At 42.5% G+C, this 14,358-nt stretch overlaps 1 protein-coding gene across 4 annotated transcripts in view; it reads left to right on the forward strand.

The window, feature by feature from the left end:
* The window catches only part of CLSTN1 (calsyntenin 1), an 88,539-nt gene that overhangs the window by 64,571 nt on the left and 9,610 nt on the right, over positions 1-14,358 (forward strand). For all 4 annotated transcript variants that reach the window (XM_053899009.1, XM_053899011.1, XM_053899010.1 and 1 more), the window contains 3 exons: positions 706-954; positions 1,321-1,442; positions 12,173-12,335. In XM_053899009.1, the coding sequence (XP_053754984.1) occupies positions 706-954; positions 1,321-1,442; positions 12,173-12,335 (534 nt within the window). The remainder of the gene's footprint in view (positions 1-705; positions 955-1,320; positions 1,443-12,172; positions 12,336-14,358) is intronic.

A 14,358-nucleotide genomic window follows, 5' to 3' on the forward strand; every position in this document is an offset into this window, starting at 1 on the left:
AATGTGTGTACCTTTATACATCGTAGGACTCTATTTTTTATAATGTGTATATTCGTAGAGAAAAGACTGGAAGTGTTTGCACCCAGATGTTAATAGTGGATATATTTGGGGGGTGCCTGGATGCCTCAGTTGGTTGAGCATCCTACTCTTGATGTCCGTTCAGGTCTCGATCTCAGGGTTGTGAGTTCAAGCCCCATGTTGGGCTCCATGCTGGGTACAAAGCCAACTTAAAAAAAATTTTTTTTTTAAATAGTGGATATATTTGGGTGGGATTACAAGTAATGCTCTCTTCCTTTTATCCTTTCTTTAAAGTTTTTTTTTTTTTTTCCCGAGGCAGAACAAAAGGGGGAAGGGCAGAGAGAGGGAGAGAGAGAATTCCAAGCAGGCTCCATGCTCTCAGTGCAGAGCCCAGTGCAGGGCTCGACCTCATGAACCATGGGATCATGACCTGAACTGAAATCAAGAGCTGGATGCTCAACCGACTGAGCCACGCAGGCACCCCCTTTTTTCCTTTAAGCAAAAGTATCCACAGTTAGTTATTATTTATGATTTAAAAAAAAATAAAAACCCTTATTTTTAAGGAACATAAGCAGAAGCTAGCAAACTGTGTAACTGGAAGATAGGATGTTGCCCTTAGTGTGGCCTCGAGACTCTTCTACCTTCCGAGTCCTTCACGTTGTGCGTATTGTTACCGTGTCGGCTTAGGCGCTGCGTCTGGCACCACCGAGCTGCTCCCGTCCCCAAGTGGGTCCTTGAACTGGACTGTCGGCCTCCCCACTGACAACGGCCACGACAGTGACCAGGTCTTCGAGTTCAACGGCACCCAAGCAGTGAGGATCCCAGATGGTGTCGTTTCTGTCAACCCGAAAGAGCCTTTTACGATTTCCGTGTGGATGAGGCATGGGCCTTTTGGCAGGAAGAAGGAGACCATTCTCTGTAGTTCAGACAAAACAGGTAGGTTAATCTTGCAGTCAGGGCGTCGTCCTTGAGTGGCCGCCGCGGTGGTCGCTGGAAGCAAGACCCCTTCTTCTTCCCCGAAAGGCTCCTGGTGACACACATTTTTCTGTGTTCTGTGCGAGGGCTCTCCGCCCTCGAGATACTGTACTGCCGTTGGGTGGTTAGTTTTACTCCGTGAGTTGGGCCCCACTTCTCAGTCAAACCCAAGTGTATCTGTTTCCAAACCCTGCCTTGGCCCGACTGGAGAGTTCATTTATGCGGATAAATGATAGAACCGTGTCTTCAAAATCCATTAAGGAAATAGCTTTTATTTCTCCTTTGGGTATTAAGCTGGCAGCTTACCAGGAGGATTTCTCTCGGCAGACATGAACCGGCACCATTATTCACTGTACGTCCACGGCTGCCGCCTCACTTTCCTCCTCCGTCAGGATCCTTCAGAAGAGAAGAAATACAAACCTGCAGAATTCCACTGGAAATTGAATCAGGTGAGTGCCTGGAAAACTCACGGGTTTATGACCTTTCCGAGAGTATAACTGGGTATTGCAACTTCATACGGGACCAGCTATTTATGGGCAGTGTATATTTATATTTATGAATAAATATAAAAATATAAAAAAATTTTTGCAATGTATGTAGACACTTTGGGCACAGTTCTGTTACAGTAACTATAGTCTTTTTTCTTATTTTTATTTTTTTATTTTTTAAACATTTATTTTTGAGACAGAGAGACAGAGCATGAACGGGGGAGGGTCACAGTGAGAGGGAGACACAGAATCCGAAACAGGCTCCAGGCTCTGAGCTGTCAGCACAGAGCCTGACATGGGGTTTGAACTCACGGACCGCGAGATCATGACCTGAGCTGAAGTCGGACGCTTAACCGATTGAGCCACCCAGGCGCCCCGAGTACCTATAGTCTTAATGTACACATTTAGTTTCTTCTGATGACGTTTAAAAACAACCTTACTATATTACTTGTGGGTTATAGGATAGCAAATAAATCCTTTGAACTCCTTTCCTCTGAAAGCCTACGTTTTTCATTTTATACGTTTATATTTGACACATCCAGTATTAATATAAAGAAATTATATGCTTTAAATTCAAAATACTGTGTTGTAGTTTATTGAAATTTGCAGCATTTGATTAAAAATTGGGATTGAGACCCTTGTATTTGTTTATTCATTATTTAAAGCCTTGCCTCCCAAATTGTGCCAAGGAGCCCCCGGGTTGCTTCAGCAGATTTAGGGGTGCCGTGGGATATCTTAGACTGTCAGAGAGCCAGCAATTTTGACATCTTTCAGAAACCACACAAACTACTAGCTTGAGGGAGTTTACAGTGTCACCATTAGGTCACCTTACATCCCTTTTGATGATAGCGTATCTCTTGCAAAGCTGCTTTCCCAATAGTTTCTGTGATAAAAAGCAAGTATCACGTGAAAAACAATTGGTGCATTTCAGGAAACAAGGGGGCGCTGTAAACTGAGGAAACCTTTCCTTTAAAATCACAGCAGATCGTTTCTTTTCTTTTTTTATATTAGAAAGCAAGAGAGCGTGTGCACAAGGGGCGGAGGGAGAGGGAGAGAATCTTTTTTTTTTTTTAATTCACATTAGTTAACATATAATGTAATAATGGTTTCAGGAGTAGGATTTAGAGATCCATCACTTACATAGAACACGAGCGCTCATCCCAACAAGTGCCCTCCTTAATGCCCATCGCCCCACCCTCCTCTGCTCATCCCAACAAGTGCCCTCCTTAATGCCCATCGCCCCACCCTCCTCTGCTCATCCCAACAAGTGCCCTCCTTAATGCCCATCGCCCCACCCTCCTCCCCTCCAGCAACCCTCAGTTTGTTCTCTGTATTTAAGTCACTTATGGTTTGACTCCCTCTCTGTTTTTATCTTATTTTTCCTTCCTTTCCCCTATGTTCATCTGTCCTGTTCTTTAAATTCCAAATACAAGTGAAATCCTATGATACTTGTCTTTCTCTGACTTCTTTCACATAACTGACTTTCTCTGACTTCTTTCTTTTTGATTGCTGAATGATATTCCATTGTGTATATAAACCACCTTTCTTCATCCATTCATCGGTTGATGGACATTTGGGCTCTCTCCATAATTTGCCTATTTTTGATAGTGCTGCTATAAACATTGGGATGCATGTGTACCTTTGAACCAGTGTTTTTGTACCCTTTGGATAAATACCCAGTAGTGGCAATTGCTGGGTCGTAGGGTAATTCTATTTTTCATTTTTTGGGGAACCTCCATACTGTTTTCCAGAGTGGCGGCCCCAGTTTGCATTCCCACCAACAGTGCAAAAGTGTTCTCTTTTCTCCACATCCTCGTCAACATCTTTCCTGAGTTGTTAATTTTAGCCATTCTTACAGGTGTGAGGTGGTATCTCAGTATGGTTTTGATTTGTATTTCCCTGGTGATGAGTGATGTTGAGCATCTTTTCATGTGTGTATTAACTATTTGGGTGTCTTCTTTGGAAAAGTGTCTTTTCATGTTTTCTGCCCATTTCTTCAATGGATTATTTGTTTTTTGGGTGTTGAGTTTGATAAGTTCTTTATAGATTTTAGATAGTAGCCCTTTATCTGATACGTCATTTGCAAAGATCTTCCCTCATTTTGTAGGTTGTCTCAGGTTTGTTGTTTCCTTCACTGTGCAGCTTTTTATCTTGATGAGGTCCCAGTAGTTCATTTTTGCTTTTGTTTCCCTTGCTTCTAGACACATGTCTAGTAAGAAGTTGCTGTGGCCAAGGTCAAAGAGGTTGCTGCCTGTTTCTTTGAAACTTTAAAAAAAGTGTTTATTTATTTTGAGACAGAGAGAGAAAACAGGTGGGTGGGAGAGGGGCAGAAGGGGGGAGAGAGAGAGAGAGAGAGAGAGAGAGAGAGAGAGAAAGAGAACCCCAAGCAGACTCTGTTTCAGCAGCACAGAGTCTGACATGGGGCTCAATCTCCTGAATCTAGAGATCGTGACCTGAGGCAAAACCAAGAGTTAGACGCTTAACCCACCGAGCCAGCCAGCCCTCCTCCCAAATTTTTTTAACTTTTTTTTTTTTTTTTTTTTTTAATGTTTACTCCTCTAGGATTTTGATGGTTTCCTATCTTACATTTAGGTCTTTGATCCATTTTGAGTTTATTTTTGTGTCTGGTGTAAGGAAGTGGTCCAGGTTCATTCTTCTGCATGTCGCTGTCCAGTTTTCCCAACACCATTTGCTGAAGAGACTGTCTTTATTCCGTTGGATAGTCTCTCCTGCTTTATTGAAAATTAATTGGCCATACATTTGTGGATCCATGTCTGGGTTGTCTAGTCTGTTCCACTGATCTCTGTGTCTGTTTTTGTGCCAGTACCATACTCTCTTAATTACAGCTTTGTAATGTAGTTTAAAGTCTGGAATTGTGATGCCTCCAGTCGCGGTTTTCTTTTTCAACATTACTTGGGCTATTCAGGGTCTTTTCCGGTTCCATACAAATTTTAGGATTGTTTGTTCTAGCTCTGTGAAGAATGCTGGTGTTATTTTGATAGGGATTGTACCGAATGTATAGATTGCTTTGGGTAGTATAGACATCTTAAGAACATTTGTTCTTCTAATCCATGAGCATGGATTGTTTTCCCATTTCTTTGTATCTTCGCCAGTTTGTTTCATAAGCATTCTGTAGTTGTTTTTTGCTTTTTTCTTTTAGAGAGGGAGCGTGAGCAGGGGAGAGGGGCAGAGGGAGAGAGAGAATCTTTTATCTATCTATCTATCTATCTATCTATCTATCTATTTATTTTTTAGAGACACACACACACACAGAATCCAAAGAAGGCTCCAGTCTCTGACCTGTCAACACAGAGCCCGATGCGGGGCTCAAACTCACAAACCATGAGATCATGACCCGTGCCGAAGTCGGACATTTAACCGACTGAGCCACCCAGGCACCCCAGCCTTCTATAGTTTTTAGAGTACAGATCTTTTATCTCTTTGGTTAGGTTTATTCCTAACTATCTTATGGTTTTTTGTGCAGTTGTAAATGGGCTTGATTCCTTGATTTCTCTTTCTGCTGCTTCATTTATTGGTGTATAGAAATGCAACAGATTTCTGTATGTTGATTTTATATCCTGCGACTTTGCCGAATTCATGCATCGGTTCTACCGGGTTTTTTTGCAGGGGTGGGGGTATCTTTCGGGTTTTCTACGTAGAGTATCATGTTGTCTGTGAAGAATGAAAGTTTGACTTCTTCCTTGCCAGTTGGGATGCCTTTTATTTCTTTGTGTTGTCTGATTGCTGAGGCCAGGACTTCCAGTATTGTGTTGAACAACAGTGGTGACAGCGGCCATCCCTGTCCTGTTCCTGACCTTAGGAGGAAAGTTCTCAGTTTTTCCCCATTGAGGAGGATATTAGCTGTGGGTCTTTTGTGTATGGCCTTTATGATATTGAGGTATGTTACTTCTATCCCTACTTCCTTGAGGGTTTTTATCAAGAAAGGATGCTGTATTTTGTCAAATGCATTTTCTGCATCTATTGAGAGGACCATGTGGTTCTTATCCTTTCTTTCATTAATGTGTGTATCACGTTGATTTATTTGGGGATATTGAACCACCCCTGCAGCCCAGGAATAAATCCCCCTTGATCTTGGTGAATAATCCTTTTGATGTTTTGTTGGATTCGATTTGCTAGTATCTTGTTGAGAATTTTTGCATCCATGAGGGAAATTGGTTTGATAATTCTCCTTTTTAGTGGGGTCTTTAGTTTTGGAATCAATGTAATACTGGCCTCCTATAATGAGTTTGGAAGTTTTTCTTCCATTTCTACTTTTTTGGAACAGTTTCAAAAGAATAGGTATTAACTCTTTTTTAAATGTTTGAATTTCCCTGGGAAGCCATCCAGCCCTGGACTCTTGTTCATTGAGAGATTTTTGATTAGTGATTCCATTCTGTTACTGGTTATGGGTCTGTTCAAAATTTTTATTTCTTCGCATTTCGGTTTTGGTAGTTTATATGTTTCTAGGATTTATCCATTTCTTCTCAGTTGCCCAGTTTGTTGACATATAATTACTCATAATATTCTCTTATTATTGTTTGTCTTTCTGTGGTGTTGGTTGTGATGTCTCCTCTTTCATTTGTGATTTTATTTATTTGGGTCCTTTTTCTTTTTACAAATCTTGCCAGGGATTTATTGATTTTGTTAATTCTCTCAAAGAACCAGCTCCTGGTTTTGTTGCTCTGTTCTCCTGTTTTGTTTTGTTTTGTTTTGTTTTGTTTTTCGATGTCACTGATTTTTTTTTTTTTTTTTTTGAGGGAAAGAGGCAAACAGAATTTGAGTTGGGGAGGGGGAGAGAGAGGGAGACACAGAATCAGAAGCAGGGCTCCAGGCTCTGAGCCGTTAACACAGAGCCCGACGTGGGGCTTCAACTCACAAACCGCGAGATCATGAACTGAGCCGAAGGTGGACGCTTAACTGACTGGGACACCCAGGCGCCCCTTGATATCATTGATTTCTGCTCTGATCTTTATTATTTCCCTTCTTCTGCTGGTTTTGGGCTTTATTTGCTCTTCTTTTTCCAGCTCCTTTAGGTGTAAGTTTAGGCTGTGTATTTGAGACATTTCTTCCTTCTTTAGAAAGACCTGAATTGCAACATACTTCCCTCTTAGGACTGCCTTTGCTGCATCCCAGAGGTTTTAGACTGTTGTATTTTCATTTTCATTGGCTTCCATATACTTTTTAAGTTCTTTAGTTTCCTGGTTAACCCATTCATTTTTAAATAGGATGTTCTTTAACCTCCAAGTATTTGTGGTCTTTCCAAATGTTTTCTTGTGGTTGATTTCAAGGCTCATAGCATTGTGGTCTGAAAATATGCATGGTATGATCTCGATCTTTTTGTACTTGTTGAGGATTGATTTGTGACCCAGTATGTGATCTGTTCTGGAGAATGTTCCATGTGCACTCGAGAAGAATGCGCATTCTGCTGCTTTAGGATGAAATGTTCTGAAAATATCGGTTAAGTCCATCTGGTCCAGTGTGTCATTCAAAGTTGTTGTTTTCTTGGGGCACCTGGGTGGCTCAGTCAGTTGAGCGTCCGACTTCGGCTCAGGTCATGATCTCACGGTTGGTGGGTTCGAGCCCCGTGTTGGGCTCTGTGCTGACAGCTCAGAGCCTGGAGCCTGCTTCTGATTCTGTGCTCCCCCTCTCTCTCCGCCCCACCCCTGCTGTACTCTGTCTCTCTCTGTCTTTCAAAAACGAATAAATATTAAAAAAAATTAAAAAAAAAAAAACCAAAAAAACACCAAAGTTGTTTCCTTGATTTTCTGCTTAGGTGATCTGTCTGCTGCTGTAAGTGGGGTATTAAAGTTCCCTACTGTTATTGTATTGTTATCAATGTGGTTCTTTATGTTTGTTATTGATTTATATATTTGGGTGTTCTCAAGTTGAGGTCATAAATATTTACAGTTGTTAGGTCTTGTTTGTGGATAGGCCCCTTAATTATGATATAATGCCCTTCTCTCGTTACAGTCTTTGTTTTAAAGTTTAATTTGTCTGGGGGCGCTCGGGTGGCTCAGTCGGTTAAGTGTCCGGCTTCAACTCAGGTCGTGATCTCACAGTCCATGTGTTCAAGCCCCGCTGACAGCTCAGAGCGTAGAGCCTGCTTCAGATTCTGTGTCTCCCTCTCTCCCTGCCTCTCCCCAACTCGCACAGGCTGTCCCTCTCTCTCTCTCTCTTAAAAATAAACATTTAAAAATTTTTTCTCAATAAATAAAATAAAGTTTAATTTGTCTGATATAAGTATGGCTATTCCGGGTTTCTTTTGACATCCATTAGCATGATAGATGGTTCTCCATCCCCTCACTTTCATAATTTTTTTTTAAGTTTATTTATTTTGAGAGAGAGAGAGAGAGAACAAGCAGGGAGGGACAGAGAGAGGGGGGACAGAGGATCTGAAGTAGGCTCTGTGCTGACAGCAGAGAGCCCAATGCGGGGCTCGAACTCACAAACTGAGATCATGACCTAAGCCAAAGTTGGACGCTTAACCAACTGAGCCACCCAGGTACCTCTCCATCCCCTCATTTTCAATTTGCAGATGTCTTTAGGTCTAAAATGAGTCTCTTATAGGCAGCATATAGATGGATCTTGTGTTTTTATTCATTCTGATACCCTGTGTCTTTTGATTGGGGCATTTAGTCCATTTACATTCAGAGTGATTATTGAAAGATACGAATTTAGCACCATTGTGTTGCCTGTAGAGTTGGTGTTTCTGGTGATGTTCTCTGGTCCTTTCTAGTCTTTGTTGCTTTTGGTCTTTTTTGTTTTGTTTTTTTCTCCAAAGAGTCCCCCTTAAAATTTCTTGCAGGGCTGGTTTAGTGGTCACAAACTCCTTTATTTATTTATTTTTGGTCTGGGAAGCTCTTTATTTTTCTTAAAAGTTTCTTGCAGGGCTGGCTTAGTGGTCACAAACTCCTTTATTAATTTTTTGTTTGGGAAGCTCTTTATCTTTCCTTCTTTTCTGAGTGACAGCCTTGCTGGATAAAGAATTCTTGGCTGAATATTTTTTCCATTCAGCATGTTGAATATACTCTGCCACTCCTTTCTGGTCTGCCAAGTTTCTGTGGACAAATTGGCTGCCAGCCTTATTTGTCTTCCCTTGTAGGTTAAGGACTTTTTTCCCCTTGCTGCTTTTATGGTTCTTTCCTTGTCTGTGTATTTTGTGAATCTGACTATGATATGCCTTGGTGATGGCTGGCTTTTGTTGAATTTAATGGGAGTTCTCTGTGCTTCTGGATGTCTGTGTCCTTCCCCAGATTAGGGAAGTTTTCAGCTATAATTTGCTCACATAAACCATCTGCCCCTTTTTCTCTCCCTTCGTCTTCTGTGACTCCTAGGTTATGAATGTTATTCCTCTTTGAGTTGCTGAGTTCTCTAAGTCTTGTATTGTGATCTTTGGACTTTGTATCCTTCTTTTTTTCAGCTTCATTATTTTTTTGTAATTTTATCTTCTATATCACTGATTCACTGCTCTGCTTCATCCATCCTCACTGTCACAGCATCCATTCGAGATTACATCTCAGTTATAACGTTACTGATTTTGGCCTAACTAGATTTTAGTTTTTTTATCTCTACAGAGAGGGATTCTCTGGTGTCCTCCTGAGCCGAAGTCAAGAGTCAGACACTTAATGGACTGAGCCACCCGGGTACCCCTGTATTTTTATGTTTACAGCCTGTATTTGAATCAGGATCTAAATAAGGGACTGTGATTGGTTGCTATACCTTTTGAGTTTTATAATCTGTAGATTTTTCTCTTCTCTCCTAAAATTTATTTGATGACAGAAATCAGGCTTTTTGTCCCAGAGTTTCCCATAGTTTAGATTTGGCTGATTGCATTGTTGTAGTCCATCTAACATACATGCCACTGTCTTCTTTAGAGCCTGTAAATTGGTAGTGTGGTCTAAAGGCTTTATTGGACTTGGGTTTGGATGTTCCTGGTATGTTTAAGTTCTGTGGCACTCTGTCTCTGTCATCTGCGTTGTAGGGAATGTGTCCTGAGGAGAGATTCATGGGAACAACCTCAGTTCTTTCATGTTTGTTTAATAGTTTGTGGCTTTTATAGTGGAAGTCAGTTTGGCTGGATGTGAAATCTCTGGCTCATATTTAAGATTTATAAGAACAGGGGCACCTGGGTGGCTCATTCGGTTAAGCTTTCGACTTTGGCTCAGGTCATGATCCCGCGATCCGTGGGTTTGAGCCCCACATCATACTCTGCTGACAGCCCAGAGGCTTGATCCTGCTTCAGATTCTGTGTCTCCCTCTCTCTCTCTGACTCTCTCCTGCTTGCCCTTTCTCTCTCTCTCTCCCTCTCTCTCTCTCTCTCTCTCTCTCTCTCTCTCAAAAATAAACATTTAAAAAAAAAAAGATTTACAAGAACAGAAAATTTCTCTGTCCATTGTTTTCAGACATAAGATATTGCTACTGAAGTCTGTGGCAATCTGATCTTCTTTCCCTTATAAGATACTTGGTTCTTTTGTTTGGGTGACCAAAGGATGTGTCTTTTTTCTTTTTTAAAGCTAATTAATTTTATGCACGTCTTGATTGTTGGGTCTGTTTTCCCAGATATGTGGTATGCCCTTTGTTAGTATATAGTTTAAAGCAGTTTGGTACTTCAGGCAAGTTTTTGGTGTTATAGTTCTTAGCCCTGTCCCATCATTGCTTTGCTCTTTCTTTTCTGGGGACCTTCGTATTCTTTATCTGTATTCTCTACCTGTCACTTTTTACCCAAGTCATTCCTGATTTGTCAGCTCTTGTCTGAGTTGCTCTGGTCCTGATCTATGTGCTTTTGTGTTTTGTGTCACTTTCCTGACATCATTGGAGTGTTCTGAGATAATACATGATCGTTTTCATGTCTGTTGCAGGAATATCTTTCAGGTAATGCTTTCAGGGTCTGAAGGGATAGTATTCCGTCCATTTGCTTTCTTTCTCTTGAAAAGTTCATAGGGGATTGAACTGCGATCCGTTTTCCTCCTCCTCATTTTTATATACAGTTACTTTTTTTGCATTCTCAAAGAAGAGAGTTGGATAGCATGACCCTTTTTCTAGTTTTAGGGCTCTGCCTCCCTCTTCTGTTACTGTTGTAAGGCATCTCAACCGGTAAGTATGGCCTCACCACTCTATGATATCCTCTGGGTCGGAAGCCCCATTGCTTTTCTTCACTACGTGCATCTCAGGGTGCACACGGGCACCGAACTGAGGAGTGTTGTGGGTGTTGTCGACAGCTTTGGGCTTTGCTCTCCTGATCACCCAGTTTTCAGGGAAATTAGAAAATTATGCCAATTCTACTACACTCTTCTCAATATTCTCAGGGACTTTTGACTAAAGTCCAAATGGACTTTCAAATACAGTGTTATTCTGCTAATCTCCCAGAAACCTGCCATACTTTGAGAGCTAGGTGAAATATAATTTGCTTTCTGAAGGAGCTTTTATTACAGAACTTGTCTTAAATAGAGAAGCTAAAATTAAGATATTACCAGCCTCAAAAGTGATTTGCCATGCAATTCCTTCATTTAAAAAGGTTTCATGTAATATATACATACATACAAAAATATCGTGCATATGCAGTAGGCGTATGCTGAGTGTTAGAGGTTTGGATTTTTTCTGTAATAAACTCAGGAGCAGCTGCTTTTCTCTACCGGATATTCTTTGGTAATTTCTTCATTTATTGTGATGTTTCCTGTCTGTTTAACTTTAATGGGTTCAGTTTTTTAGAATGTGTAAATTGGTTAAGCTTATTTAGAAATGCAGTTTTAAAAACACAGGGAGCCTGGGTGACCCAGTCAGTTGAGCATCCCAACTTCGGCTCAGGTCATTGATCTCACGGTTCATGAGTTCGAGCCTGCATTGGGCTCTGTGCTGACAGCTCAGAGCCTGGAGCCTGTTTCGGGTTCTTTTCTCCTCCTCTCTCTCTCTGCCCCTCCCCCATTCGTGTTTTGTGTGTGTGCGCGTGCGTGTGCACTTCCTCTCAAAAATGAATAAACATTTAAAAAAATGTTTTAAGAAACAAAAACACTATCCCACTCCATCTCTTTCTCTGCCTGTCTCTGTTCTCAAGTACTTGCCTCTTCCTCTGAAGCCAAAGATCAGAGAGTGCCAGACCAAACGGACCTTGGAGGCTGCCGACAGCACTTTCCCTCGGCAGTGAGGGGCGGGGGGGGAGGTCGGGGGTGCTCATTCATGATGCGGAAGGAACACAGTTTGAGTTATCACTCCCTCTGAGCTGTATGCTCACCTATATTTAGATCATTACCTTTGAATTGAAAAAGAAAATATATGAGTTATGGCATGGCTTATTCTGAGATGGGAGGTGATTTTCATTTTGATCCAGAAAAGGTGTGGATCTTGACAGGCTAAGCCTGCTCAGTGGGGGGCTGTCCAGCCTGCGGATACAAGAATCTCCCGGTGTCAGACTATTGGCAGAAGAGAACTGGGCCCTGTCACGTGAGGAATGGGCACCTCTCCCTGGTCTGGAACGTCCTAGAGGTGATAGTGTTGCCTTGGCCCTTTTGGGTGGGATGTGGTTGAGTGAGATGTATTTTATCGTTAGAGTTTTAAGAAATTCCTTTCCTTTTTCAGAAGCCATTATTCCGTATGGGTGACTTGGTCTCTGTCCCCAGTTGCATTGCTTTCATTGTCTCTGGATGTGAGGGAAGGTAGACCTTTCATGCCCTGGTTTTTCCCTTGGCCTCTCACAGGTCTGTGATGAGGAGTGGCATCACTACGTCCTCAATGTGGAGCTCCCGAGCGTGACTCTCTATGTGGACGGTGTTTCTCACGAGCCCTTCTCTGTGACCGAAGATTACCCGCTTCATCCATCCAGGATTGAAACCCAGCTCGTGGTTGGGGCTTGCTGGCAAGGTAATGGCCATTGGCACCCTCCGCTCGGCATCGGGAATTCAGTCCTGCTGCCTCATGGCCTTGGTGGTGGAAGCAGGCTCCTCTCAGGGTCTTACCCCCTTACCCTCATTGCCTTCGTCTTTCCGTTCCTTCTCCTGGGTGTGGCCGTTCTGGGGACAGGCCGTTCTGGGCATCTGCTGATGCCATGCTCTGGGACGCTCACTTACGGTTTGTTACAGGACTGCAGCAGCCGGCACCTTCCCGGGGAACCTGGGAGGAAGCATTACGTGGAGGGAGAGTGCCATTGAGGGACTGTTGTAAATTAATCTGTTCACTGAAAAGTTCACAAAGACAAAGAGGCCGCAGCGGACCATCAGGCACGAAACTGGGAATGTTCTTTGACCCGGAGGACTCTTCCAGAATGTTTAGTGCTGGATAACCCGGCAGGAGCACCCTCCACAGGGCCGTGCTTGAAAGGACTCCACGGGAGTCCTCGGAAGTGGGATGGGGTAGGACAACGACCAGTGAAGCAACAGTACCGTTTATTTGTCCTTTCTGAGTGGTGGGCCACATGTCCATTACTTTCCTTAACAGTAAGTCTGTGGGGAAGGAGCAGTTTTTATCCCCATTTTATAGCCAAAGGAACTGAGGCTCAGAGCCCAGGGTCACCCCCGCCTGGTTAATCATGGCATCTGGATTTGAAACCATAAAGTCGGTGCATTTAGGGCCTGTGGTCTGATGTGGACCCCTTCCCGGGATAATTTCTTCTTAATCTGTGAAATACAATACACAGGATTTCAAAGGCAGCCAATTAAATTGGAAGAAAGTTATCATAGTACTAAAAGGTGAATCTTTTGAAATGGTAATACCTGTGCTGCTTTATCGACAGATAGAGAGAAAGCTTTAGCAGCAACCTCAGTAACTGCTGTAATTTGAAAATAGTGACGAGCTTTACGATATTTGCAGCAACACAGCATGCTGGGAAAATAGCCGTGATGGCTAATGCCGCTGTGTTTTGGAGCCGACGTTTAGGCCCAAAGAAAAAGCTGAACTTCACAAGTTAGTGGAGTAATAATAAGCACATAATTTTTCCTGTCCAAGATCACGGACCCCTCAGTCTGCCCTCGCGTGAACCGTCACACTTGGCTGGGTCGCCATCGCTGCTAAACAGACCTTTTGAATATTTTTTTCTCCCTATGGAAACATTTCATCTTGGGGTAGGTGAGAAAGATACAAAATAGACTAATGCCCACAATAACATTGCTTTAATTTTAGAGAATTTGAATTTCATAATTTTCTGCCGATCCTTGTAAATTAACAAGATTAAGGTAGCATTTTAGAGTGAATTTCTTCAGCTGAATCCCGGATTTAATTTCGGGGACAGTTCATCCATGAGAAAGTGGAACTTGAAACCAAGGAATGAGGAGCAAATTACCAGGGAAATAGGAATTTTTTTTGTTGTGAAGTCTTAACGTTTCAGTCCAGAGCTGCTTCCCAAATTAAACAGTAATTTGAGTTGTTTTAAAAATAAGAATAAGAATACAAGTGCAAACCTGAGAGCTTTGCTTGTTGAATTAAAATAAAGCCCCATGTTCTGCACTGACTCCCGGTTCCTGTTGGTGCCACAGCGTCTTTCTACCTCAGCTTCTCAAGATCCTCGGCCAGAAAAACACGCCTGAATTCCCAAACCAGACACAGGGTTTGTAAAATATCGTTAACCTGGAAGAAGGTCTCCTTCCTTCCTTCAGCAGATGAGGAACCACGGTTCATACAAATTCACGGTGGAGAGCCTGGGCTGTGGGCAGCAGCCTCACCCCCATTGGCTCAAATGTCATTCCCTTTTTTTTTTCCAACGTGTATTCATTTTTGAGAGACCAAGAACAAGCAGGGGAGGGGCAGAGAGAGAGAGAGAGACACACACAGAACCGAAGCAGTCTCTAGGCTCTGAACTGTCAGCCCAGAGCCCGACGTGGGGCTTGAACTCACGAACCCTGAGATCATGAGCTGAGCAGAAGTTGTACGCTTAACTGACTGAGCCACCCAG

The sequence above is a fragment of the Panthera pardus genome, unplaced genomic scaffold (assembly GCF_024362965.1).
Source record: "Panthera pardus isolate Hobbes unplaced genomic scaffold, ASM2436296v1 HiC_scaffold_11, whole genome shotgun sequence".
Classification (NCBI taxonomy): Eukaryota; Metazoa; Chordata; class Mammalia; order Carnivora; family Felidae; genus Panthera; species Panthera pardus.